This window comes from Scyliorhinus canicula, chromosome 14, assembly GCF_902713615.1.
Source record: "Scyliorhinus canicula chromosome 14, sScyCan1.1, whole genome shotgun sequence".
NCBI lineage: Eukaryota > Metazoa > Chordata > Chondrichthyes > Carcharhiniformes > Scyliorhinidae > Scyliorhinus > Scyliorhinus canicula.
The window spans coordinates 143902365-143930201 of record NC_052159.1 but is presented as its reverse complement, the minus strand read 5'-3'; the positions used below and the strand labels follow the sequence as shown (position 1 = coordinate 143930201).

Sequence of the window (27837 nt, the reverse complement as noted above, 5' to 3'; positions counted from 1 at the left end):
GTGGTCGACAACATTCTGCACGAGACACTGTTTCACTCACCTGGCAGTCTGTATCAGAGCACACGCTACCCACTGCCGACAGCTCTGTTCCATTTCTTGATCCACAGAAGCGGCATGCTTCAGAACTGCTCGACGCAGGTTTGCCTTAAATGAAGAAATTTGATTTAAAGAAAATCTTTGCCAACTGCTTCGTGTTTTTGGCGAAATAAGTCCTATTTTATATTCTTCATTTACACCGATGGAAATTCACTATCCCCACTTGTATGTTTCCTGTATACGAGGAAATTACATACAGTGGCTTTAACGGATGGCTTCGTTCACACAAGTACGCAGATTAAAACCCACAGAAATGATCAAAGTCACAGAAACATCACTACTGAGTTTACCAGTCAACTCGACTTGAAAACCTACCGTAGATCACAGCTGCCTAAACAATGCTGAGCTTTTTCCGCCACATGTTTTAGTTTTGCATGCGGGAAAAAGAAAGAGCACATGTATAGCGTATGTTCTCTTCCACATTCTTCCTTCAAAAGTCTTCTTTGCTCTTCAGATACAGTGCAGTCTCCAGGATGAGCTTCTTTAAAGCTGCCTTGCACAATATTGTTTCTTATTAATGGCACTCTCCAATTGGATGTCCCGCATGATTCCCAAGTTGAGCCGGAGTGTGCCAGGTCTTAGGTAAGTTAGGTAGCAGACAATCTCGGAAAAGGGTCGCACATTAATGTCACCCTGCATAACGTTGCGTTTTCCAGGAACCAAATAACCACATGAAATGAAGACGTTCTGTATTGAAAAGTCTGCCAGCTCACAAAGATAGATATGCTCTCCCTTTAAATCTGAATATATGCGTATGGTAGCTCACCACTCATGACATTTTGAAATACACCTCTAGTTCTTTCAAGAGAGGAATACCCAAATTAAATTACTGCAAAGGAGCAGACATAAAATGGATAGGTTGGATGTTCTGTGCTACACTTAGACATGAAATACACTGATGATCAGCAATCTAATGTTCTTCCTTAATAGTCAACCCCCACAAACAAACCTAGAAAAGCAGCTTGATGAATCTGGACGAAAGCTGAGTGATCCAATTTCTTCATGTCTCAAAAGAACAAAAGGCAAACTTTCAATTGTAACAAAACTGAAAATAAGCCATTCCATTTCTCTTCACAAAATGGTTGTGAAAAATGTGAGGTGCCCCTTTCACTGAACTTGGCTTCCTTGGTCAAAATATAAAGAAATATTTTTTGCAATTGTTGACTTGACTTTGAATCAAGTCCAGAATTACAATGACGCTCCTGTTATTGTTCATAGTCAATAATTCCCAAAATACTTGGTAAAGCAGACAGCTTGTATGCTGTCCTGACTCTGAGGAAACACTAGCACTTGCACTGCAGAATGTCTTGAGCATCTATGTCCAGTGTAATCACATCCAAGTGCTGCAAAAATCTGCAAAGCGTTCTGGTGAATTACTGCATTGAGAATCTTGCAGCATTGTGTGAAGATTCAAGTGAACTTCGCCCCACATCCTTGATAATTATAAAATGCACCTGCAGGATTCCTGGTCATCCAATATATTGTTCCAGGAATATAAACAATTAGTTTTATGGTCTGGGGGGTACAGGCAATGTCTCTAAAAAGAAGACTTCTGCATTTTGCCTGATATTGGTAGACCACAAATGAAGTCTGGGCAAACAGAGTTCTTGACATTCGTATAGCAGCTGGCATCAGCTTATCCAAAATCATGAACGGTGTATGAGGGGGTGAGGCAAAAACCAGGAGAAAGTGCACCAAGCTGTTCAACGACTAGACCAATAAGACCATAAGCATCAACAACCACATTCCCAGTTATGGACCCCCACAGTACTAAATCGAGGTAATGTGTCCTGATATGCATATCCTACCCTTCTATCACCAACACACAATTGGCCCTTCATAGGAGATGGGAAGGGACCGTTGGAGGCTTTGGATCAAATTATTATTTAAGAGCAATCAACTCCTCAATCTCCTGTTTACCCAAAGGATGGTAACTAACAACCGCAACAATTCTAAAACTCACATTTTCATGGACATTGTGGGCTGAAAATTGGGAGTTAGGAAAGATGAGAATAGCTCTTCAGAAGGATATATTACCCTCTGTTTGTAAGAGGTGACTGCATGAGAATGGTACCTGGCCTCAATTACTCTACCGGTATCAATCATATATTCGCAATTACTTTCAACATTGAAGCAGCTACTTTTTAAAAATTTTTTATAATTTAGAATAGCCAATTATTTTATTTTCCAATTAAGGGGCAATTTAGCGTGGACCTATCCACCTAACCTGCACATCTTTGGGTTGTGGGGGTAAAACCACTGCAGGACATGGGGAGAATGTGCAACTCCACCACGGACAGTGACCCAGGGCCGGGAATTGAACCGGGTCCTCAGCGCCGTAGTCCCGTGCTTTTTTGAAAAATGTATTTGATTACGGACATGTATCAAAACAGGTTTACAGTGAACAAACACCCCGGAAAACATGTTTCCCTACAATCTGTAGAGAAATAGTCTGTACAGAGTTTTCCTCTTTTTCACCCCCCACCGCCGACAAACAGCCTCTCAAACACGGTCACAAACACCCCCCACCTTTCCTCAAACCCCCTGAACCCTGATATCTGCAGATATCTGAACTCACTCTCCCACGGCAGCTCGACCCTCTCCCTTAGCTCCTCTAGACTGGCGAACTTCTTCCAATACAGATCCCTCACCTTGACCAGCCCCACTTCCCTCCACCTCTTGTATACAGTATCCATCCCTCCCGGCTCAAGCTCATGATTCTCGCACAGCGGTGTTCGCACTGACATCCCTTCCATCCTAAAATGCTTCCTCAACTGATTCCATATCTTCAGTGGACTGCACCACCGGGCCCCTTGAATACCTACTTGGAGCCATTGGCAACGCTGCTGTCACCATAGCCCTCAAATGTAGTCCCAGTGCTAACCACTGCACCACATGCCGTCCCTGACGCAGCTACTTTAACCAAGATCAAGGTTTGCATCGGTAGAAATAAATCAATTGTGGAGTTAGTGAATGACCAAACGTTTCATCAAGTTTAGTGCCAAGGTCAATTGATGTACATGCGTATATGAACAAAGAAAACCATCTACTTAAAAATGTTAGTCAGGTCAATCTATACAAGAGATGCTTTGTACGTAACTAGTGATGCCTGGATCTACCTAGCTGAAAATTGTTTCAGGTAACATTTCCACTTTCCAATGGAAACTGGTCCAATGGCATTGCAAAGATATTTCAATGCCCATAATTTTGAATTCTTCCTTGGCAGTGTCCCAATCACAGTACAGTATAATAGGCTTTGAGGTGAATGTAAAAAAAGAAAGAAATGTCATGTTGAGCTGCCATTGTTTTACTGGCTACAGCCAACTTGCTAAACACTTCCAAAAGCCATTGGCACAGATATCCGGCACAGTACAAGTAAATGGTTTTCACAGTCTAGGTAAGCAGACAGCTAGCTTCAATATTGTGCCATCTGTTGCAAGGACTAACAGTTACAATGCACTGTAAGGCTGGCATTTGTAGTGTCAAAAGTATAGGCAGCTGCTGTCTGAAACTTGGTTGCTCTTGTATACCTGCACTGTAACGCTAATGTATCGGAACTGTGATTATAGAGTGGCACAGAGGAGAATGTCCTTGCGAGGCGAGTACAAATTTGAATATTAACAGAGAATGGAAACCAAAAAACACAAGGAAGAATAGTTCAACTATAATAATGCTGGTACAACCAGCTTAAATATAAGGTTTTCAATTCTCACCCGTATGCTCCCTGAACTCTACCATTGCTTTCATGGTTTTTGAGTCTGCAAGGGCCATAAGCCAGAAGAGCTTGGTTCTTCCACAGCCTTCATGAAGGTCCACTTTAATTGCTTCTTCCTCCTCTTTAAACACCTACAGTTTTCAGAACATTGTACATCAGATTATTTCAGTGAGAATTTTTGGGGGATAAATTGTCATATTTGGAAACATTTTCTTTAGAAATTCACAACTTTTATTAGAACCTGAAAGAGCTTAACCCCCAACCCCCCCCCCCCCCCCCCCCCCCCCTTACATTTCAGGTGCTGAAACTGATTCACTTTCGACAAGAGAAAAGAAAAAGGAACTGAGAGTTACAGTGAGCGGAACTGAAATTCATAACATTCAAATACATTTACGAATTGTTTTTAAATGCCATCTGATTTGCTTCCAGCACGTGTAACCCAAGTTATTGAAGTTCAAAACTGCAGAGAGCTTTAACTACCTTGCAGAAGCAAGTAAATTTTGACTCTGAAACTTCTGCTTATGTTAGGCTCAAATCATTCTGCTCATGCATGTAGGAAATTACTGAAATAAAAAGATTCCACCCACCCCGCTCCTCCACTTTTCGAAACAAAATCAGGAATTTGTTCAAAACATTCTACAAGTACTGGTGAGATAGCCTCTCTGAAATTCTCATTCTTTTGCCCACAACAGACGGCAACAAAGGATATGACATTTGCAGCATAAGAAATACTTTGTTAACTGCTAACTATTTATACACTGAGTTTAGAGCTTCTCAACATAATTATTTCACTTCTTAGTTCCCCCTTCTCTGTTCCGCATCAGTCCTTGCCCAGGATGGAGTAGTTTTTTTTTGTAAATTGTGCAAACGCTTATTTGTTTGAGCGGATTAGGATTCTAAAGGCATTTTTTTCTACATTCGCAAAAGATTTCTTCCAAACAGATCGAAAACTGATTAAAACTCAAAAATACTTAGGGCGATCTAATGGCCACGCTGCGCCAGAAAAGCAGCTGGCCACTGTGCAGCATGGCCGATTAAAGCCGGGAGACCCCGCTCTGGGATCTAACCGGCTCACAATGTGATGTACCCGTGCGATGTAAATCCCGCCCAGTGTGGGCGGGATCACTTTTTGGCAAATCTGCATATTAAAGAGAGACAGCTCACCTCACTTTAATGTGCAGACTCCCGAGGTACCCGAGACTTGGGGATTTGTCCCCTTCACCTCGGAGACCTCGGGCTACCGTTTGGTACTGGTCTCCACAAACGGGGACCTGACGGAACGGCACACATGGGAGTCTCCCTGGGGATCAGAGGCCCCCAGCTGCATGCCCTTTGGGCAGGGTGGTACCCTGCTACTGCTGGTGCACCTGGGCACCCCAAGTGCCAGCTGGGTGCCAGCCTGGCAATGCTAAGGTGCCAAGCTGGCATTTTGTGCGTGCGCACAATAGGGCGGGAGGTGCCCTGCCTGGGCATTTGGGGATAGGGGAATCCTCCCATGCTTTTGGGCAGTGGGGCGGGGTTGTCAGGGGTCGCTTCGGGGGCCTCAGAGATCGCGATACCATTTCAAAATGGCGTCCCGATCTCTCGCCTGACTGGGGAGTTCCAGTGAGCGTAAATCCTCGGTGTGCAAAACGTGCTATGTGGAGTCTTAGCTGCGCTTTCCCCCTGAGGCCTCTTGTACAACGCAAGTTGCTGTGAGAATTGAATCCTTGCCTGTCTTTGATGTGTTCTTGTTCTTCTATGGAGATGGAGGAAACGGTCACAGTCTGTGCAAAGATTCCCACACACATTGCAGTGGATAATTGCTGGAGTCTCACCATCGTCATGGTTGTCGCACATAGGCTAAGGAAAAAAAAACTATTAACTTGGGCACCAATGAAGAAAAACAATGCAGAAGGTAAAGTGTTTAGTTAAGTGCACTCTTCTGATGGTTCGAATAAATCACAATAAGATACAACAGAATAGAATGTTTCACTGAACAGGCACATTTATTGGTTGATCTTCACCAAAAGATTGCAGCTTTTAAAATATTAAATTTCCACAGGCAGAATAATGTTCAGTAAGAAGTCTTACAACCAGGTTAAAGTCCACCAGGTTTGTTTCAAACACTAGCTTTTAGAACACTGCTCCTTCCTCAGGTGAATGAGAAAGGAGCAGTGCTCCAAAAGCTAGTGTTTGTAACAAACCTGTTGGGACTTTAACCTGGTGTTGTAAGACTTCTTATGGTGCTCACACCAGTCCAACGCCGGCATCTCCACATCAAGAATAATGTTCAGCTATCCAATAATGTTTATTTTTAAGCTCAATGTTTATTTTCCACATAAACCAAATTACAAAACAATCTGTAAACTGGAGTCAAATAAAAATGTTTGCTTGTTCCATCTCTGCAAAATACAAGATTGACAAAGGTGGCACAGTGATTAGCACTGCTGCCTCATAACACCAGGGACCCGGGTTTGATTCTAGCGTTGGGTGACTGACTAGATTTTGCACGTACTCCCAGTGTCTGCATGGCTCTCCTCCATTAGGAAGCGACCATTAAAAAAGCAAGACATTAATGACATAATTGCAATATGCTCCCTTTGATCAAGGGAGGTGATTAGGTGAACCCCACCCTCCACTGGCCCACATTCATTTGATTTGGCTATATTTAATATTATCTGGCTCAACACGCTGACTATCAAGTCTACTGAGACTACCAAGTCTCTTCCCTAGTAATTTCAACATCAATTGTGTAATAGGTTGTTTATTTTTCGTTTTCCCCTAATGCTTGTATTAATTCTGTCTGCCACAGATCTGCACAAATATGATGCTGCCCAACTCACAAATTCTTAACCTATTTTCTCCAATTGCAATTAATCTCCGAGTTTGACATCAATAAATATACATCGATGCATTGAGTTTGCGCCCAGCTCAGCAATGTAAACAATGGTGGGGTCCTGACATGTTCACAATCCCGTCCCTTACCATTTGCTTTTGCTGGCCATCCTTTCCCATCCATCTGCCGGAGGAAAGCCTATCAACATGGTCTTGATCCAGCACACACAAAGAAGCCAGAGCTAGCCATAACTGTGGAGCAAAAAGATAACCAGAGACAGTTAAGATCTTATCCAACTTCCATGTGCATCCACTTGTTAACTCATTTTATTCTGTTTCAAATATGCTTTACATATAAAATACCATTACCCTCGTTGTTGTGGTGCATTGAATAGGCACTCTGTATTCTTCCTCCATTTTTGTTAGGGCAATAATTGTTTCAGCAATAGCATTTTTTGTGACACGAGACCAGGCTTCTGATAGATGCCCCTAAAAAAAACAATTCTACAAATTAAACAATGTCATCCAAACACACGATAGTTCAAAGAAAGTGGATGCAACTATCTTCTTACTGGATATCAAAATCTTTATATTGTAATTTTTCCCATTGGGTGGTCGGTATCTTCCACTTCGGCAGTAAGTTATTTAGTCAGATTATTTCTTAAAGAGGCCAGCGACACATCAAATGTTGGAAATATGCAGTCGGTCATCTGTTTGCTCATTTCCAACAAACTTGGCTCCCATAAGCATCTCAACTCAAAAATAATATCAACCCTCTCAAAACACAGTAAATTAAACTCTGAACTTCTGATGTTAAAAGGTATAGGTCCAAATCTTCTGGTCCTCGGACCGTCAGAGACCGGGCATACAACCCAAGCTGCATGCCTGGACACCGCGGGGAGTCCTTACATGCTGAACTACACGGGAATTGCCTGGAAATTTTCAACTGCTGGTGTGCAGTTCCCTGCTCCCCAGGACCCTCTGTGAATGCCCGAGTAGAACACCGAGTAGAATCGGAGACTTCACACAGTTCCGATGTACTAACCTGAACAGCTACCCAAGAAATATTAGGCAGATTAAATAGTCTAAATCCTGGGTAACTCCACAACTGACCCCCCAATCACCCACACTAAACCCTGACGACACCCAGAAGGGGTAACTGAAGGGGTTAAATTTATTGCAGTTGCAAGAACCTCAACTAAACTTCTGGGACTGCAGAAAAATAAGGAAACAAAAGGCAAAGAGGAACTTTGATCGCCCACCAGAGTGCCGTAAACTGATAACAGTCAAGGACCCACAAATGGATGCCTGTTTGTGTTATTTAATGATTGGATAGTTTGGGATAGTCTAATTAGGTGCCTTTGTTGTGATTGGATATTATAACATGGAAAATATGTAGAGATTGTAACTGGTTAAATATACTCACGTGACATAAATGAAGTAACCAGAACTACTAACTGTAATCAGATATTGATTACGTCAGAACAAATGGATACTTTTGATTGATATATGCAAATTACTTCAGATAAGCTAAGGTATAATTACTGTGGCAATGTATCATTCTGGAAGTCTGTGAGCCACTGGCTGGTGACAGGCTTCCCTGCTATAGCTTGAATAAAGATCTTGAACGAGAACTCAGTATTGTCTGGTCATTCACTCGTGGGGAACGAAGTGTGTGGCAGCTGGATAGTTGTGAAGCTCCTCAACACCCCTCAACTCCCAACCCCACTTCACCACCCCTTGAACCCCCAACCACCCCAGCTGCTCACCACCCACCAGACAACCCCACTAGAGCAGACCACCATGCACTTACCATCCCACTCACCTGACCAGCCCCCACCTTTATCTTCCTGTATGTAAGGCATTTTGACTTGACAACAAGACTGCTCTACTATCGATAATATTTAGTATTTCAATAAAGTAGCAACGCCAGATGATTATAACTTACTGCTGCCATGTCCTTTATTAGTTTAATTATTATTTCTGAGATCTGTGGGGGTGTGGAGCCTTTCATCCACCAGTGGCTTTCACCTCGTCGAATAGAGCTGTGGAAAGGAACAATAAACCATTAGGAAAATTGTTTTGTCATTTTATTTTCAACTCATTATAAAAATGTTTTGCAATTAATACACAAATGGGTATCTCAACTCCTATTTAGCAATGACAAGAATCCACTTGAGTGAAAAATAGATTACCCACCCAACGTGAAATATTCCCTCCAGAACCCAACCGAGCTGGATTCTCTGTTTCAGCGGCTAAGTGCCAGCTGAAATGGAGAACTCGCAGGCATTTTACGATGCCAAAATCAACACCGAGTCCTCAGATTCTTGGACCGGTGAGGGGATAGCAGAGGCGCCGGGTGAAACTCCCAGCTCCCGCGCCAAAACCAGCCGGAGAATGGCTGGGTCCCTGGCCACGCATGCGCACGGCGACGACCTGCAGCAGTCGCGCCGTAAAATGAGGCGCCAGGTGTGCGTGGACCCAACCCGCCAAATATGGCCTCACAGGTCACCCCCAGCCAGCGGCACGGCTCCAGGCCGAGTGTGGAGGCGCTGGACACAGTCCGCAGCCGCCACGCAGTGGTCCCGATCGCTCAGACCACACGTCAACCGTGCAGTCATGAACTCAGCCCACTGGAGTGGAGCATCGTGGGAGGACTTTCTGATAACGTGGCAACGCCGTTCCAACGGCGTGCAGCGCACGACACGATAACGCCATTTTGGAGGGAGCAGAGACTCAAAAACTGACGTCAAACCAGCGCCGGAAGGGATTCTCCGCCTTATCGCTGATTACGATATTGGCATTGGGCAGCGGACAATCCCGTATACCAAATTTGTAACAACTACATGAACATTGCTATGAAAGAAGCAGCACACCTGAATTATTTTAAGAGCATTTTACAATGTATGAAGTCCCTCATAACTTATCAGGCTAATTTTCAGTCTTGGTGCCAGCTCTGATCAGAAACTCAAGATATTTGTAAGAATCAAACTATCCTATATGAAAGCTCAAATTAAAGACAGTCCTGAACTATACTGGCTTGCTAATAATATTTGTGAGATTAGCAGTTGGAATTAGGGGCAAAGAGACCAGCTGAATGGTATAAGTAATGGCAGCCCTGGCTGTATTTTGTTCACCAGACAAGGAATGCAGAGGACAACTCTCACGTTCCTACTGCAGCTTGGGTGAGAGAAGTCATATCAAAACTGGGATTGGCTGCATTTTTGGCTTAGTAAGAAGATTGCCTTTACCTGGGAACCATGCAGGTGTTTAAATCAGTAGCCTATATACTAATTATGGAGAGGAGCTGGTGTTCAAGTTGCTTACATTATGGAAAGTGCAGATTAGAATAGAATTTCTACAGTGCAGGCCATTCGGCCCATCATGTCTGCCCCCCCCCCCCCCCCCCCCAAAGAGCACTCTACCTAGGCCCATGCCCCCACCACATCCACATAACCCCACCTAATCTTTTGGACACTAAGGGGCAATTTAGCATGGCTAATCCACCTAACCTGCACATCTTTGGACTGTGGGAGGAAATCGGAGCACCCGGAGGAAACCCATGCAGCTCCACACAGACAGTGACCCAAGGTTGGAACTGAACCTGGGTCCCCTGGCGCTGTGATGCAGCAGAGAACCTGGGCTGGATTCTCCCAAAATGAGGCTATGTCCCAGTGTGTAAAAAAGCTGGCGTGTCACTCTGGAGTTTCCTATAAAAAAGATCAGTCGATTCACTCACCTGCAGGGGGCTAGCAGGGACCCAGAGTGATTCATGCACTTCCGGTTTTGAGTTCGCGCACGCGCAAAGTGGCGGCCTCCAGCAGCTGCGCCATGGTGGACTCGGACCACAGAGGCAGATGAGAAATGTAGGCCCCCCCCGATCGGCCTCGCGCCTGAAGATCCGAACGCCCCGATCTGTCCCCCGGTCGCCTATAAGGCCCCCCTCCGGTGTCTGATCTCCCCACCAGGGCAGCCGCAGACTGAGTCTGCAGCCGCCAGGCGAGCTTCCCGAAAGGCAATATTAGAACCACGCCGTCGGGAACTCGGCCAGTCGGGAGCAGAGAATCCTGTATCTGAATCTTTATATCCTGGAACTGAATTTTAAAAAGGAAGTGTTTTCTGAGATCAGGTCATCACTGAGTGTCTTATGAAAATGTCTAGTTTACCAGATGTCTCTGTGCAACAGAATGCACAATGCATATTACTACTAGACCAACACAGCTAATGATTGATCAACAAAATCTAATCATTTGTATTTTCTAGCAACTGATTATGGAGTAGAGTAAAAATTCCATATGAACTAATTTTCTAATATAATGCTGCAATTTACCTAACTAGCATGATCATAATTTTCTGAAATAACAAGTGGGGATATAAAATACAATCATTTTAGTGTTAAAACAATGAAAGTATTTATGTCATTTTTAGTTCCACTAAGAATGAAGTAACAACTTAACGATTCTTACCCAGAGTTGAAGACTGAAGGTAATGTGACAGTGGTTACACCCTTCCCAGCAACTGTGCCAGGAAAACTACTCCCTTTGGCTTTCAGCTGCACAGTGAGGGCTTTGGAAATGCATCCCAAGAACATGTCCAAAATTCCCAATTTATTCAATCTCCTTTCTCGTGGAGTGAATGATGTCGCTGATATCCGCCGAGGAAAGATGATTCACGCCTATTATACTGGCAAGACGCAACGGCGTTACCTCTGGCAAAAACACGGCGCAGTAAAGATGCTCACCTGCAAACATGATAGGTTTGAATTCCAGATGGCTGCTAAATCTATTGCTTCAATTACAGCAGATAATCAAAAAGCATGCAAAAAAATCTAGGTTTTGTTGGTGCTTAAAATTAGAATATTTGGTAACAAATAATTTTCTGCTTCAGTGAAGTTAAATTGATAGAAAAAAAATTGACACCAGCCTGTCTTTGAACTCTCGGTGAAGCAGTATGCAGCAAAGAGAAGAGGTCTTGCAATAACGTGAGCTGCTGGGCCAAATATTGTCTTTCCTACGTTGGAACCACTCAAAGCCAGTACCATAGAGAGCAATTCAAAACAGTATGCATCCGAAGAAGCATCCTCATCGTTTGGTTGAGAATTTGCATTTTCCTTGCTGGATATGGCATGTTCCCATTCTTCTCGTACTCGGGTGGCTTCCATGCGTATGGCTTGAACTATGTGTGCACATACCTGTTTAGAGAGATGATCAGAAGGTTTCAAAGATTGGATCAAGTACGAAGCAGGAGAGTAATTAGAGAGGCTGGGAGAGGTAGCGAAAACATAGCAGATGGATTGGAATGGGGAATTGTGAAGTTATTCATTTTGGTACGAAAATAGAAAAGCACATCATTTAAATGGTGAAGGGCTGGGGAATATTAGTATTCCAAAGAACTCGGGTGTCCTTGTACAGGAATCCCAGAAAGTTTAAGAGGCAGGTACAGCAAGTAATTAGGAAGGCAAATGGCATGTCATACTCCCATCCCTTTGTAATAAAGGTTAAGAATAACAAAGTCTTACTTGAATTATATAGGATCTTGGTGAGACCACACCAGCAGGAGTGTAAAAGTTTAGTCTCCTCACTTAAGGACATCCTTGCCTTAGTGGGAGAGCAGATTGTCGCACAATGAGAGATTGACTAGACAAGAATTATATTCCCAAGAGTTCAGAAGAATGAGATAACATCTCGTGAGAACACAACATCTTAAAGGGCTTGACAGTCTGATGCAGGAAACCGTTCCCCTGGCTAGGGAATCTACAACTGCAGATCACAGTCTCAGAATAAGTAGTCAACTATTTAGGACAGCGATAATGAGACAATTCTTTTACTTGGTAATACGAACTTGAATATTGCTGAAAAAGGGAAACATGTTTCCAAATCTTGACACTGGTCAGACAGCCCAAGACTGTCAAATTTTACTGTATAGAACATAGAAAATACAGCACAGAACAGGCCCTGTGGCCCACGATATTGTGCCGAACTTAGTCCTAGATTAAGAACAAATCAATCTACACCCAGCATTCTACCGTAATCCATGTACCTATCCAATAGCCGCTTGAAGGTCACTAATGTTTCCGACTCAACTACTTCCACAGGCAGTGCATTCCAAGCCCCCATTACTCTCTGGGTAAAGAACCTACCTGACATACCCCCTATATCTTCCACCATTCACCTTAAATTTATGTCCCCTTGTAATGGTTTGTTCCACCCGAGGAAAAAGTCTGACTGTCTACTCTATATATTCCCGATCATCTTATAAATCTCTAGAACTGAGAAGGATGAGAGGCGACTTGATAATGAGAAAAGGCGTAGCACCTCAACCTTTCCCCGTAAGACCTACTCTCCATTCCAAGCAACATCCTGGTAAATCTCCTTTGCACCTTTTCCAAAGCTTCCACATCCTTCCTAAAATGAGGCGACCAGAACTGCACAAACTACTCCAAATGTGGCCGTACCAAGGTTTTGTACAACTGCATCATCACCTCACGGCTCTTAAATTCAATCCCTTTGCTAATGAACGCTAGCACACCACAGGCCTTCTGCACAGCTCTATCCACAGCAACTTTCAAAGATCTATGAACATAGACCCCAAGATCTCACTGCTCCTCCACATTGCCAAGAACCCTACCGTTAACCCTGTATTCCGCATTCATATTTGTCCTTCCAAAATGGACAACCTCACACTTTTCAGGATTAAACTCCATCTGCCACTTCTCAGCCAAGCTCTGCATCCTATCTATGTCTCTTTGCAGCCGACAACAGCTCTCCTCACTATCCAGAACTCCTCCAATCTTCGTATCGTCTGCAAATTTACTGAACCCCCCTTCAACTCCCTCATCCAAGTCATTAATGAAAATCACAAACAGGAGAGGACCCAGAACTGATCCCTGCAGTAAGCCACTGGAACTGGGCTCCAGGCTGAATATTTGCCATCCACCACCACTCTCTGACTTCTATCGGTTAACCAGTTCATTATCCAACTAGCCAAATTCCCCACTATCCCATGCCTCCTTACTTTCTGCATAAGCCTACCATGGGGGACCTTATCAAATGCCTCACTAAAATCCATGTACATTACATCCACTGCTTTACCTTCATCCACGTTCTTGGTCACCCTCCTCAAAGAATTCAATAAGACTTGAGGCAAGACCTACCTCTCACAAATCCATGCTGACTATCCCTAATCAGGCAGTATCTTTCCAGATGCTCAGAAATCCTATCCCTCAGTACCCTTTCCATTACTTTGCCTACCACCGAAGAAAGACTAACTGGCCTGTAATTCCCAGGGTTATCCCTATTCCATTTTTTTGAACAGGGGCATAACATTCGCCACTCTCCAATCCCCTGGTACCACCCCTGTTGATAGTGAGGACGAAAAGACCATTGCCAACGGCTCTGCAATTTCATCTCTTGCTTCCCATAGAATCCTTGGATACATCCCGTCAGGCCCAAAATGCCCAACACATCTTCCTTCCTCACAAGTATCGTCCTCAAGCTTACCAGTCTGTTTCACACTGTCCTCTCCAACAATATGGCCCCTCTCATTCATAAATACTTAAGAAAGTACTCGGTCAAGACCTCTCCTATCTCTTCAGACTCAACCCCAATCTCCCGCTACTGTCCTTGATCGTACCGACCCTCCGCTCTGCATTGGCTGAGGGCATTGCCATAGGAAAGCACAGGGAACTATCGCTCCCCAAGCATTTAAAAAAAAACAGATTTGTTTTATTTTATTTTCTCACAATACAGAAACAAAAGATTAAATAGTATCAGAGTTATAATTGTACACATATTAATCATCAGTGCTGTTATCAGGAATATAAAAGAAACATGGACAGCACGGTGGTGCAGTGGTAGCACTGCAGTCTCACGGCGCCGAGGTCCCAGATTCGATCCCGGCTCTGGGTCACTGTCCGTGGTGAGGTTGCACATCTCCCCGTGTTTGCGTGGGTTTCACCCCCAAACCCAAAGATGTGCAAGGTAGGTGGATTGAACATGCTAAATTGCCCCTTAATTGGGAAAAAAATGAATTGGGTACTCTAATTTATTAAAACAAGGAATATAAAAGAACATATTAACAAAAGGCACTTTTGTTTAGAGAATCAAGTTACATGTCCAGACAAGTGTTTATGTGGCAGATAAACAAGAATTTGACGGTAAATAGACCGTATAAGAGTTACTTCCTTATGTAGAGTCTCAAGCTTCCTGATACACAAATAAGGCTTGAACATTCCTTTGGTTTAGAGAATGGGTCTCTGCGTACGAATATATGTTGCATATAATCCTACGCTAGGACTGGTTTCCCAGCAACAAAAGGATCGTGTTCAAGCTTGAATCACCCATAAAGCTTGGAAAGTCTATCCTTCCCCGTTGCTTACTCTATAGTACTGTCTCAGCCAATCAGACTCAGATTGCCAACCAATCAGCATTCCTTTCTCCTGTAGCATAAATTGTTGTGATTGTTTGAAATTCGGCATTCTTGCGTTTCTCCTGGCGAGTGTAAACCAAAAAGCTTCGGCAACATGTCTCTCTTTTCAGCTGATAAATTTCTTCACTCAAAGGGTTGGGTATCATTGGAATTCCCAAATCCAGAGAGCTGAGAATGTTCGGTTGAGCATTTCCAAGACAGAATTTTTTGGATACAGGAATAGTGCAGGAAGATAGAGCTAAGATAGAAATCAGCCATGATACTGTTGAATGGTAGAGGCTCAAAAGGCCATGGTCTATTCTTGCTCCTATTTGTTACTTTAATTTCTGATATATTTAAATCATGAAATTTGATTTTAAATGAAGTGGGTGGAATTGAAGAGTTGATCCATATTTTGATTAGGGGGCTGTGAAGTGCTTTGAAACATATGTCTATGTTAATGGTGCTAAGTATAAGTATAGTTCTGTGGAAGTTTTAGTTATTGGCCCTTGGAAGAATTTCAATTTGATCAGCAGCACAATTCCGTGGTTACCCCCTGTTCTGATTAGCATGGAGCACTTATAATCTGCAGCAGCTTAAATATTCACTGCTCTCCAGGGCTTTCCAAATCTCTTTAGCCTGGGGTTACCCCTATCTCTGGATCTGTAATGAATTGATTACCCGCAAATGCTCGCATTCCAAGCATTGTCTGGCATCTCTGACTTTGTCATATAAATGTTTCTGGAATATACCTCTTCATTCACCTGAGGAAGGAGCAGCGCTCTGAAAGCTCGTGTTTGAAACAAACCTGTTGGACTTTAACCTGGTGTTGTAAGACTTCTTACTGTTCCAAATCTTAGGTTGTGAATATAGCAGAATTGGGAAATTTCAAATCTGTAGGCCTGCTTCATCCATTATTGGATACTTTAATATTTATTACAATAGAATCTTTCAATTAAGTTGAAAAGACACGATTATATAAATCTAGCCAATGTTCTCCGAGGGTTTTGCTCAGCCACCACCACCTCAGCTGATCAGTGTCTGATATTACTTTGTATTCAAATTTTAAACTTTGTTTGTTGCATACAAGCTTTATATTAGGCTATATTTTCTCAGAGGAGATAGATACAGTTCTGATTTTTAAAAAACGGATTCAAGGGATATGGGGAACAGGTAGGAAGGTGGCTTTGAGACAAGGAAGAGATCAGCAATGATCTGATTAAATGGCAGAGCAGGCTCAAAGGGCGAAACTGCCTACTTCTGCTCCTAATTCCTAGGTTCTCTTGGCTGCAGAAAATCATGTTCCTTTGAAGGACAACTGAACCATCCATGTTGGCATTGTCATGGGAGTGTCCCTTTAAGAAATGTTTCTGTCTGAACACATGGCTTCAGTGATGTAATTGTGTGTGCGCGCTGGGCTGTAGCTATGGGTTTTACTTTCGCTTTGAGTTTTGGACAGGTTTGAATTGCACAGGTTTAAACAAGTGTTTCTCTTGTCTTCATTTTAAAAACTGTTTCCAGACTACTTGGCAACTTGAAATAGATAATTGCTTTCTGGAAGGAATTCAATCCTTGTTTTAAAAGGGGAACAGAGTATCAATAACAGTCTTATACCAGTAAAAATGTTGTGTGCTGGGCCACACTTTTGAAAAAGGGTTTCTGGTTTTACTTGAATTTTGTTATTAAATGGAACAGTTAAGGGGGAATTCATTAATGGTTATATAGGTTACCGTAGCTGTGTGGGGTCTTTATGTTTGTAGTTGATAAAAATTCTTACTGTGTGCGCTTGTACAAATGTGAACTAGATTCGTAGAATAAAGTTTGTTTCTTGATTAAAAGCGCCTAAGAACTCTGTTGAATAATACCTGAAAGGCAGGTTCTTGTGCTCATCGCAACCAAAATCAAGAAAGAATTATAGGTCAGGTGAACTCCACAATATACTTTGGTGTTTTCCAAACCCTGGCCCATAACAGCATCAATATATTAAGAGAAAGACTTTAATTCACAGTGTAGGGGGTCAAGGATGGCCCAAAACCTGCCTGTAGCCAGACGACTAACCCCCTTGGATTGAAAATATTTTTATCCTGAGTATATGAAATAATTAAATACATAACAGTACATGTATTGCTTTGAAAACCAAGTCATTTATTCTTGTACTTGAAGTGAAGTCAGCTGAAGCAGATAGGAAGATGAATAATATGCTAACTTCCCAACAGTTTATGATACGAGATGAATAATTGTTGCAAGCTTACTTGCAATTTTTTCTGAATATTCAATGGCAGCACAATGCTGGGTAACTAATAAGCAATATCTATTATGGAAGAAACAACAGCTTGAAGTAGGCTGCAAATAAATCACAGAACTGTGAAAACAACGCAATACATAAAATGGCTCTTGCATGAAAAATAAATATTATTCATGTCAAACCTGTTTCTGGAGATTGGTTAGCTTGCTTCTGCTAAATATGATTCCAACCATGTGTTCCTTCAAATCAGCATCAGATGCCTTCATCAAAACAAGATGAAAAATAATCACTTTTAAGAATGGTAGTTATTTAAAATAAATATAAACCGAACAGATAACTTTTGTTGTACCTTTTCTTCTCCCTCTGGTGAAGACAAAATAGTCTTATCTTCTTGTTCAGGTGTAGGTTCTGCATCACCACAAATCAGTTTACCAAACACCTGCAACAATTTTTCAAAGTTATCCACATGTTAAATGGCTTCATTTATTCAGTTAGTTTTACGAAATGAAGAACTCGGGCAATTTAGAAAATAACATCACTCGAATTAAAGAAGAAACCTTAAAACCACAGACAAGATACCTTCGCCAGGACGATGTTAGGGGTGGAAAAACTATAGTTATGAGGCCAGATCAAAACAGGAGATTTGGAGCAGAAAGGAAAAATTAGATTTTTAAAAAAGGTTTAAAACTATGAAGAATTGAGATTCGGAAAGGAGGGGCGAGATAATTTATTTTGCTTGCCATAATTAGACAAAAATAACGGAGGAAATGCTGGGTAAATGGCCAGGGTAGGTTTCAAGCAGCATCTTAAAAACAAGTGAGAGATGGTAAGTCAAAGAGGTTAGAGGAGATGGCTAAAAACTGGGAGTCAATGGTGAGGTGAAGAAAAACGAGGGGATGAAGTGTCATAATTGAAAGAGTGCAGAGATCTGTTTAGAAATGCTTCCTAACTTCACTTCTTCAAGGTCTGGCTCTGATTTTTACATTATGCCGCCAAGGCTCCCCGACCAACAGAAATAGTTTCTCCCTATCTGTTCCTTGAAATATCTTGAAAACTTCAGTTGAATTACCCTTAATCTTCTTAATTCCAAGGAATCCAGATCTAAATTATCCTTGCAATTAAGGCTGACAGCCCAGATATCATATGCTCCACCTCTTCCTCAGCCTATTTATCCTTCTCTATGCTGTGGGGCCCAGAACTGCTCTTGGTACTACTCCAAGTGCACTCTAACCAGGTCTTTGTACAGCTGGAGCAGGACTTCCATACCTTGTATTCAGTCTGCTAGATATAAAGGTCTGCATTCCCATTAGCCATCTGGCTATTATTAGTTCTGAACATTTTAATGACTTGTAACTGGACCGTCATGTCTTTTTGCACTTGGAATTTTACTTACAATTCTGCTGCACACGAGAATCCACACGCTCTTGTAAGTTGAAAATACTAAAGTTCTGACTTGGCACAGTCATATTTCACGTCATTATGACATCAGAGATGTGTATTTTGACAGTGGTCAGTGAAAGGCACGACTCCACAGACCAAAATAAGTACAACGTACCTGTTGATGTAATAAGCCGGAAAACCCGAAGCGGTCTCTGTTTCACAGTTCTTCTGCTGAGCAACACTTGCTGATACCTGTCCACCAATTTTGATGCTTTCACTTCTCTTTCCATCCTAAACCTTGACTTGTAGGACTCTTAGTGTGTTCTCACGACCCTTGAGTTCTATTTTATAATATGATTGTCTCCTCCAGGAAGTTCACTGGTTACCCATCCCATATGCCTGGAATCCACGTCAGTCTAAGATCAGGAAGAAAGAAAAGAAAGTGGATTCATATCTTTTCTTGAAAGAAAATTGGTAAATACATTAAGAGTTTAAGCCAATCAACTTGGGATTAAATTACATGAGGAAGAAATGTGCCTCTGTCAGACAAGCATGAATCATAAGAGTCAGAATCACTACAGTGCAGAATGAGGCCATTCGGGCCCATTGAATCTGCACTAACCCTCTGAAAGAGTAGAAAGAGTACTCCACTCTATCCCAATGACCTCTTTACCAAACCTTCACTTTTTTTTTTTTGGGACATTGAGGGGTGATTTAGCTTGACTAATCCATGTAACTGTACATATTTGGGATGAAGGGGGAAACGTGGAGCACCCGGAGGAAACACACGCGGACACGGGGAGCATGTGCAAACCACACAGACAGTCACCCAAGGCTGGAATTGAACCTGGGTTCCTGGACCTGTGAGTGCTAAACCACTGTGCCACCTATTGGAAGGTTTAAGATGCGTAAAAGAAAAGGTTATTCAGCTCACCAAGGTTTATTTTCCACAGTTCATGCATGGGGATATCATGAAAACCCTCCCCTCCAATTCAACATCTCTTACTGTCTGTCATGGGACTAAAATTGATCCACGAGCATTCCTGTAGTCTCAATCCCGATTTCTCACCACAGATTTTTTAAAATAAATTTAGAGTAACCAATTATTTTTTTTCTCCAATTAAGGGGCAAGTTAGCGTAGCCAATCCACCTAACCTGCACATCTTTGGGTTGTGGGGGTGAATCCCACGCAGACATGGGGAGAATGTGCAAACTCCACTACGGACAGTGACCTAGGGCCGGGATTCGAACCCGGGTCGTCAGTGCCGCAAACCCCAGTGCTAACCACTGCTGCCACATGCCCACCCCCGGATCATTTGACGCTGATGCTATTGTTATCTATATGGAGGAACTAACCAAGGTACTGAAGCACGGCTACGGAGCATTAGCAGTTTAAGATTACTGGCGGAAATAAATGCCAAGAAAGTTTGCAAATGACGTGATTCATACAACAAGGGGAAGGGGAGGAGAATATAACATACTATAATGAAATAAGCTTTGCTTCCAAGGAACAATTTCTTCCAAATTCTTACTTGTTTAATTCTGCTTAAGTCTTCAGTTGCTTTGCCAGAAAGAAAGTCATTTGAAGACACCTTTGTTCGGCACGGAGGGAACAAAGGGCATTTTTAGCGTAAACATGGTAGGTCAAGCACATTGCATCATAATTTCATGAACTCCTAACCACGCTCCATCACTCACCACTCAAGCATTTCACCAGAGGTAACTTATGCGAATTGCTAAATTTGTTTCAAACTGAAAGATTGCAAAGTATTAAGTTTTAAAATAATTAGCAAAAAAAATCTGGAGTTGGACACGAGTCCCTTCCCCCCTATCAGTGAGTTGTGATCATGGACTGCATGCGGCTGGTGAAAGCAATTCGATAGTAACAGACAAAAAAATAATTAAAAAATGAACGGTTGTGGTGAAAGAGGAAGAATGCGTGGACTAATTTTCACAGTAAATTCATGCAATGTTAATCTAAGCCTACTGTGACACTAAAGATTATTATAACTGGAAGCTCCTTCAGAGCTGGCACAGGTGTGATGCGGCAGAACTGCCACCGGTGCTGAAGAGACTGGAAATACACAGTGGATCTAATTCTGCTGCAAATCTCTCTCGATGCTGGGTCTATTGTTCGACCAGGACCTATAATCTCTGATAATTCATGCGCTAATTGCTATTTTAGTTCAGAATAAATACGAGGCTGCCAATGGAATACCTTTATTGTGGACTGACAGTAATATGAGAGGATAGAACTGTAAACCAAAGACACAATACATTTGTAATTCTTACCCCCCAATATCTCGATGAGTTGTCCACCTATGAACAGATACATAACGAGCACAAATTCCTTTCATGCAATTTATAGTTATTGCTCTTGGTTTTATTCTTGTCTTCATCTCCTGACTCCCAGAAGGTTTCTGTCGATCCATCTGTCAGGCTACCAATCATAGCTGGCCTGCTGGATGTCTTAATATCTACAATACCAGTGAGGTCCTTCAAGCATGTCACAGTACAAAGCTCCTGCTGCAAAAAGGGGGATGAAGAAACAAATGACTTTTCCCTCTATGGGACATAACATGCAAACATGTCAAGAGCAACAATCAGCTTCAAGTCATGCGCGATAAAACGTACTGACTTTCCTTGACAGGATCACATGGAGGAGGACAGGGGAGATGAGAAAGAATGACGTATCAGTGTAAGAAACAAATTGACAATACAGATATAATGTATTACCTAACCTAGGTATCATCTGCCTCGTAAGTTAAAAAGCAGTCAATATCCACACAGAAATTAACAGTTCATCAACAAAACAGACAACAACAAAAACCCACCACGACAAATATCCCTTTGGGAATATGACATTTTACAGGGGTCATGCAAGTCATTTGCTTTACTTGCTGCCTGAACCCTCTTGTGAAAGCTCAATATCAAAGATTCTAAATGAAATATCTGATATATCGAGATGTTACATACGACATAAGTGTACAAAATGAAATCTCACATATGGGCAAGATTAGCCAATAAAGAAAGAGTGTTTAAAGGTTTGGGCTGTATTTGAATAAAGGAAGCAGTACATCATGTTATACGCCAACATGTGAGCAATGGCTGCAGAATATCCCTCCGTGGTTCGTATATTTATCCAGAAATGCAGCAGAGCTGCAGATAAAACTTACCTGAATTAAATCTAGCATCTGTCTTTGCTATGATGGCTAATCCCAGGTGGGACAGTGAAAGATGCATCATAATGGCCTCAATGCCCAGCAGTTTCAGGAAGAGGAAGTAACCTCCTCGAGTGTTATCCAGTTTTCGAATGTATGTCTGGGTGGGGAGAAGACTGGTTGTTCAGCAATACGGTGGGTACGTTTAAGTGACAGCAATACTGTAGCAACCATTTCTGGTACAAGGCAGCGAGGGGAAAACCACTTACTAGGGTTCACTGTGTGGAAAGAAGTTAATCAGACCCACAACTCCCGTAGCCTCATTTGACACCACCACCTCGAAGTTCCCCTCAAAGTCACTCACCATGCTGACTTTGGAAATATATCGCTGTTCACTCACTGTCTGCTGGGTCAAAATCTGGAACTCCCTCCCCGAGGAGGGAGCACACAGGTGTACCTACGTGGACTGCAACGGTTCAAGAAGGCAGCTCATCACCACCTACTCAAGGGCAATTCGGGATGGGCAACAAATGCTGGCCTAACCTAAAATATATACACACAAAAATGAACTTTACCTGATTCATGGCTTCATAACCAGACTGCACACTGATGTTAAAGCTTTCTTCACTATCTCCATCATCAGATTTAGAGAGAATATTATTGATGTGGTGGAAAACGTTGCTCTGATGAAGGAACTGATGATCAGACTGCTTGAATTTCAGACTCCAGCATCTAGTGACAAAGCCAAACAGTAATAAAATAAATGCTTGTGATTTGAAGACTGTTGTCATATTGGGAACTTCAGAGGGGTGGGGGAGGAAGAGAAGTAAATAAAGTAATTTCTAGAGGGTCAAGGATTTGACTCATGTACTCAGACTGTGCGACCTACCCATCATGAAGCAACCTTCAAGCATTAAATATCACATTTGATCATGTTAAGTGGGTGCACGTTATAATTTCTGGAGAACATAAAAAATTGTGTGACTGCAATACACTGCACAATAATGAAGTCTGGAGCACTAAACTAATTAAATTAGAGAAACATACAACACAGACAAGGCATTCAGGTCCATTATGGCTGTGCTGGCTTTTTTGAACAGCTGTTCTAAGAGGCATCTTATGAATAGCGTCCTCAGGGGCTGGTTTAGCACAATGGGCTAAATAGCTGGCTCGTAATGCAGAACAAGGCAAGAGTGTGGGTTCAATTCCCTGTACCAGCCTCCCCGAACAGGTGCCGGAATGTGGCGACTAGGGGCTTTTCAGACTAACGCTAATTGAAGCCTACTTGTGACAATAAGCGATTATTATTATTATTATAAGGGATGCAGGCGGTATAAAACAAAAAGAAAGAAAAAAATTGGGATAAGTCAAATGGGTCATCCAGCATCTATGAACAGACAAGTTACAAGGTTCCAAATGCAAACTCTTTTTCCAAGCACAAGCTGTTTTGAAAATGGGCTCCACACCAAACTCCTAACTTGCCTCTCGAGTCATTGATGCGACTCATCACTGTGTTCTCCTGCATTTCAATTTTTGTTTCAGATTTCTAGCAATCTGGAGCAGATATTTTGCGTGCACACACTTGAACAAAAGTAAAATAAAAACTTGAGCAACATTGAATTCTGATTAATTCTATTTATAAAATGTTCGGATCACATCTTGTTTCAATTGTTTAGCTTGATAGTTTTGTTTCTCATAATTTCCCGTAAACCTTTGTGGGGGAGGGGACGAGAGCAAGAGCTTGTACATCTATATAAACATTTAAAAACTTTGCCAAAATTATAACATTTCGGAAATTTTAAGCCAAAAATAAGCCTCAAGCATCATCTTCGTGACATTCCCAAAGTCAGTGCGGCACACAATGATTTCTTTTTAAAGAACTTAGTTGGACTCCAGCGATCTGTGATTCCAACAATTCAAAACTTTTTTTCCGCAATCTTGATTAGATGAATATCCATCGTGAATTATGTTCTTTTTCTTCAAGTCATGTTTTTTGTTTAAAAAAGGAAAAGCTCCCAACCCAACCGTTCTTAAAGCTGTGCACAATTCCATGGGTGTCAGTAATCCAGTGGTACCTCATCCAAGTGGCTATTTTAGATCAACGTCAATTAAGTGATTCAACTATGAGGGAGCCAAGTCAAGCTGAATTCTCTCCTCATCTAAGCACCTGCACTTTCTGGGAATTTTCATTAGATAGTTAACAGAAGTGGAATATTTGCACATTTTCTCCTCCACAGGCTGCCTCATTGAGACCAATGGTCACACTTCCACCATTATGTAAACTAATGCCTTCTAACTCAAAGATCATGGAGGCCTCCTGCTCTGCAAGGCTTTTCATTATGTCACTTATAGTCTCATGAAGTACAACGTAGGAGGTTTATCCCCAGAATATTTGCAGGTAATGCAATTACAGGATTTAATGATGATTTAAGGGTGTAATACGTCAAAGTTACATTGGATGGGTAACTGTTTCTCAAGATCTATTAGGCATCGTTGGTCAAGTTGCATAAAAATGACTTACTATTTCTGACTGACGCAGCTTAAGAAACTAAATATTTTAGCAAATAGAACATAAAACATACAGTGCAGGAGGCCATTCGGCCCATCAAGTCTGCACCAACCCACTTAAGCCCTCACTTCCACCCTGCCCCCCTAACCCAATAACCCCTCCTAACCTTTTTGGACACTAAGGGCAATTTAGCGTGGCCAATCCACTTAACCTGCACGTCTTTGGACTGTCGGAGGAAACCGGAGCGCCCAGAGGATATCCACGCACACACGGGGGGAACGTGCAGACTCCACACAGACAGTCACCCAGCAGGGAATTGAACCTGGGACCCTGGTGCTGTGAAGTCAAAGTGCTAACCACTATGCTGCCCTAAATGTACAGTTGAAAAACAAAATCATGTATGCCCCATAACACAGCATTTTGGCAGATGAATTCAATGTTGTCAACTTAATCACTGCACCACTGCTATCCCATTGCTGGAAGACTGAAATTTGATAATTGTCATTCTCTTAATAATGTTGCAGTTTGTAAGATCTATTCTACTGCTTATACATGAGTTACAGCCTACCGTAGAGCCATCTGCTGCAGTGAACTGCCACTGGGAAGTGACATAATCAGGTCTGAAATAGTTTGCAGCAGGCGGTGGAACGTTTCAGGCAAGGATGAGCTGCTTCTCCAGCAATCACGATGTCAGACAGCGGGTGCTCACACACTCCACTGTCTCTTTCCTGTTGTACATCAAAAAATGACATTAGTGACTCATTTTATTAAAAACCCGTGCGAATTTAGCGACGTTGTTCATCGTATATTTGCATTATCATATCCTTGAAAGGGAAGGATTTGAGTGAAAAGTTCAATGCAGGTGATAAGTGCTGCAGCGATAAGGAATCAATACACAAGACTGTGGACGGGGAAGGTCTCGCTATTGGGGAAAATGGTGCCACAAACGTGACAAAAGGCATTGTAATTTTAACAGTGGAGTGCAATTCGTCAGTTGCAGTAAGTGAAATCACAATGGCGGTACACTGCACTCTACTGTAAATGCACGACTGATTGAACAAATCATGCTGAGATTGTACATTAGCCATTTTCCCAGTTATCACCATAGAAACATGTGCCAGGAGCATGATTAATTATCCATAATGGTAACTGGAGTTTGCCGATAACTGTTTTTGCACTGGACTACAGAACGATCACAGTAATCTAAACATATGGCAGTTGGCAAAATAGTACAGGCTTTCTGAAAGGCCTTTACTTGGGTGGAGCTCAGGTGGGAGGGCACTTTCACCTGCATGATGCATGCTGCTGTCCCTCATCTATTTTCCAGTGTCAGGTAATTTATATGTTAATGGTAATTGCCCATTGGGCCTTATCCAGGAGTGCAGAGGGAACAGGAATTAGAGGAGATTCAGGATTTAAAATCTTGCCAGCTGGGTAAGATAACCATATTAATTACGAATATTAGGTAGGAGCCCTGGGGAAAAACAAAAGTAATCACTAAATTAAGTGCACAATTAAAAGCTTGTATTAGAGCACTCAGAAGTGATGAAAAATAGCAGGGGCTCAAGTAGGACATTGATAGCATTTTTGCAAATATAATAAGGATGCACTCACTTAAATAGAACAGACATAGTTACAAAAAACAATTGCAGGCCTCAGCAAGAACCCTTTACAGCATTTGGACAAAAAACTGCTTGAATCAGGAAAGCTCTTTGAAAGCCTAGAACAGTCTGCCAGGGGTGAGCCTAGTCTAGCATACACCTTGAGAAGTGGCTGGGAGGCATCGTTTGCGTTCCTGTGCCCTTCTTTGGGCAGATACTTCTATTAAGGACGCACAAAAAGCCAAGGGTGGGATTCTCCGTTTGCCGACGCCAAAATTGGGAAAGGCGATTGGACGGAGAATCGATTTGTATAACAAGATCGCAGCAGGTGCTGATTTGACGTCAAATCGCAATGCTCTGGCACCTCGACAGCGGCGTCAATGTATTATGGAACGCATGTACAGTATACACAGTTTGCATATCATTAGCGGGCGCCACCCGGTATTCTCCGGGGCCACCGCGATTCCCCGCCTCCGATGGGCCGAGTTCCCGAAGGCATGGTTCACTTGTGCTTTTAAAAATTGTGAACCCGGCGTGTCCCCCAGGGCACCCTCTGGTCCCAGACAATCCATCAGCTGTATGGGCGCGCAGAGCCCAACCAGTGCCATCTTGTTGGCTGGGATGAGTGTGTCGGGGGAGTGTAATGTGTATGTGCGGCTGCAGTCTCCCAAATGTCAATCACGAACCCGGCGACTCCTGCACCATTTTTCATTGGAATCGATTGCATTCCACACGACACTAGTAATAGCCCCTTAATAGTGGCGGAATTGGTTCCGGTGTGGCGCCAGTTTTACTGCCATGAAAGCCCACGAATTCTGCGTTGGCGTCAATACTCAGTCTCAGAAATGGAGAATCCCGCCTCAAAAATCCAGCAACTTCTTGTTTGGAGCACATTTCTGGCACAGTCGTATCTGTTCGCTCTTGCCCAAATTCTGCTTTATTCCAGACACACAAACATCAGAAAGACTAAAATAATGGGTGGGATTTAATGGAAGAAAAGTTTAAAGTGTCATTTTGGGCGAGATTGGTGGGGTGTTTCATTGAGATTGAAGCCCGTATTTAACACCCATGAGCTTCTTGCCATCTGATTCGCAAGACTTGCGCCTCAGTGTTTCGCTGCTAACAAGGGTGAGCTGCTTTTAAATGCTCCCTCACCACTCACTCAATCAACACACAAGCGTGACAGCGCGTGGACCCGGTCTTCGCTTTGATGCCGCCGACCCGGCCAGGCTTCTCGATGCTGCGGATGTGAGTCGGGACATCCTATTTCACTGAGGGGACTCGGAGGACCAGCAGCAGGGTCACCAATAGCAGCTGAGGGGGCACTGGCAGCGGCTGTCATTGTGGGCATGTCCAGGAGGACCACCGTACCATATAGGAAGACGACTAACAATTTCCACTGAGCTGCAAGGGTAAGTTACCACCTCTCTCCTGGCATCAGTTCCGCTTGCCAGCTCTCAAACATCATCAGCCCTAGCCCTCAAGTTCCCAGAACCACCACCGAACCCCCCCCCCAACAAATCCACCTCGCATCCGCCCCACATCCAATCTTCGTGCTTGTTCCTCAGAAACCCCTGCCACCCATCAGGACAATCAGTGCGCACACATGCCACCTGCCATAGCCCACCCACCTCACCCCCGATCCATCAAGAGACTCACAAAGCCCTACTTTTTCCCTGCAGAAGATAGCCCATAATAAGTGGGAAAGAGCCAAAACTGGGGGTCGGAGTACCAGAAATCAATGTTCTTACCCTTTGAGAGGAACAGGCCCTGGAGATCTTGGGATTGACCAAGGTGAGAGCAGTCACCGACAGCAAGGCTGTCCTGCGCTGCAGATGTGAGGATTCACGGCCTTCTTCACGCAGATGACCGATCTCAAGTGAGTTGTTCCTATCAGACAAAAATGA

The 27837-nt window shown here is 42.8% G+C and overlaps 1 protein-coding gene across 1 annotated transcript in view; it reads right to left on the bottom strand.

Annotated features, from left to right (window-relative positions):
* Positions 1–27837, bottom strand: part of mycbp2 (MYC binding protein 2) — a 212614-nt gene that overhangs the window by 8965 nt on the left and 175812 nt on the right. Inside the window, 22 exon segments of the mRNA XM_038817780.1 lie at positions 41–144; positions 3810–3942; positions 5525–5653; positions 6779–6880; positions 6998–7117; positions 8577–8673; positions 11095–11247; positions 11249–11343; positions 11345–11364; positions 11548–11635; positions 11637–11819; positions 17462–17539; positions 17629–17722; positions 18840–18865; positions 18867–19009; positions 19012–19075; positions 20192–20259; positions 20956–21031; positions 21033–21182; positions 22396–22552; positions 24898–24988; positions 24991–25057. Of these exon segments, the coding sequence (XP_038673708.1) occupies positions 41–144; positions 3810–3942; positions 5525–5653; positions 6779–6880; positions 6998–7117; positions 8577–8673; positions 11095–11247; positions 11249–11343; positions 11345–11364; positions 11548–11635; positions 11637–11819; positions 17462–17539; positions 17629–17722; positions 18840–18865; positions 18867–19009; positions 19012–19075; positions 20192–20259; positions 20956–21031; positions 21033–21182; positions 22396–22552; positions 24898–24988; positions 24991–25057 (2238 nt within the window).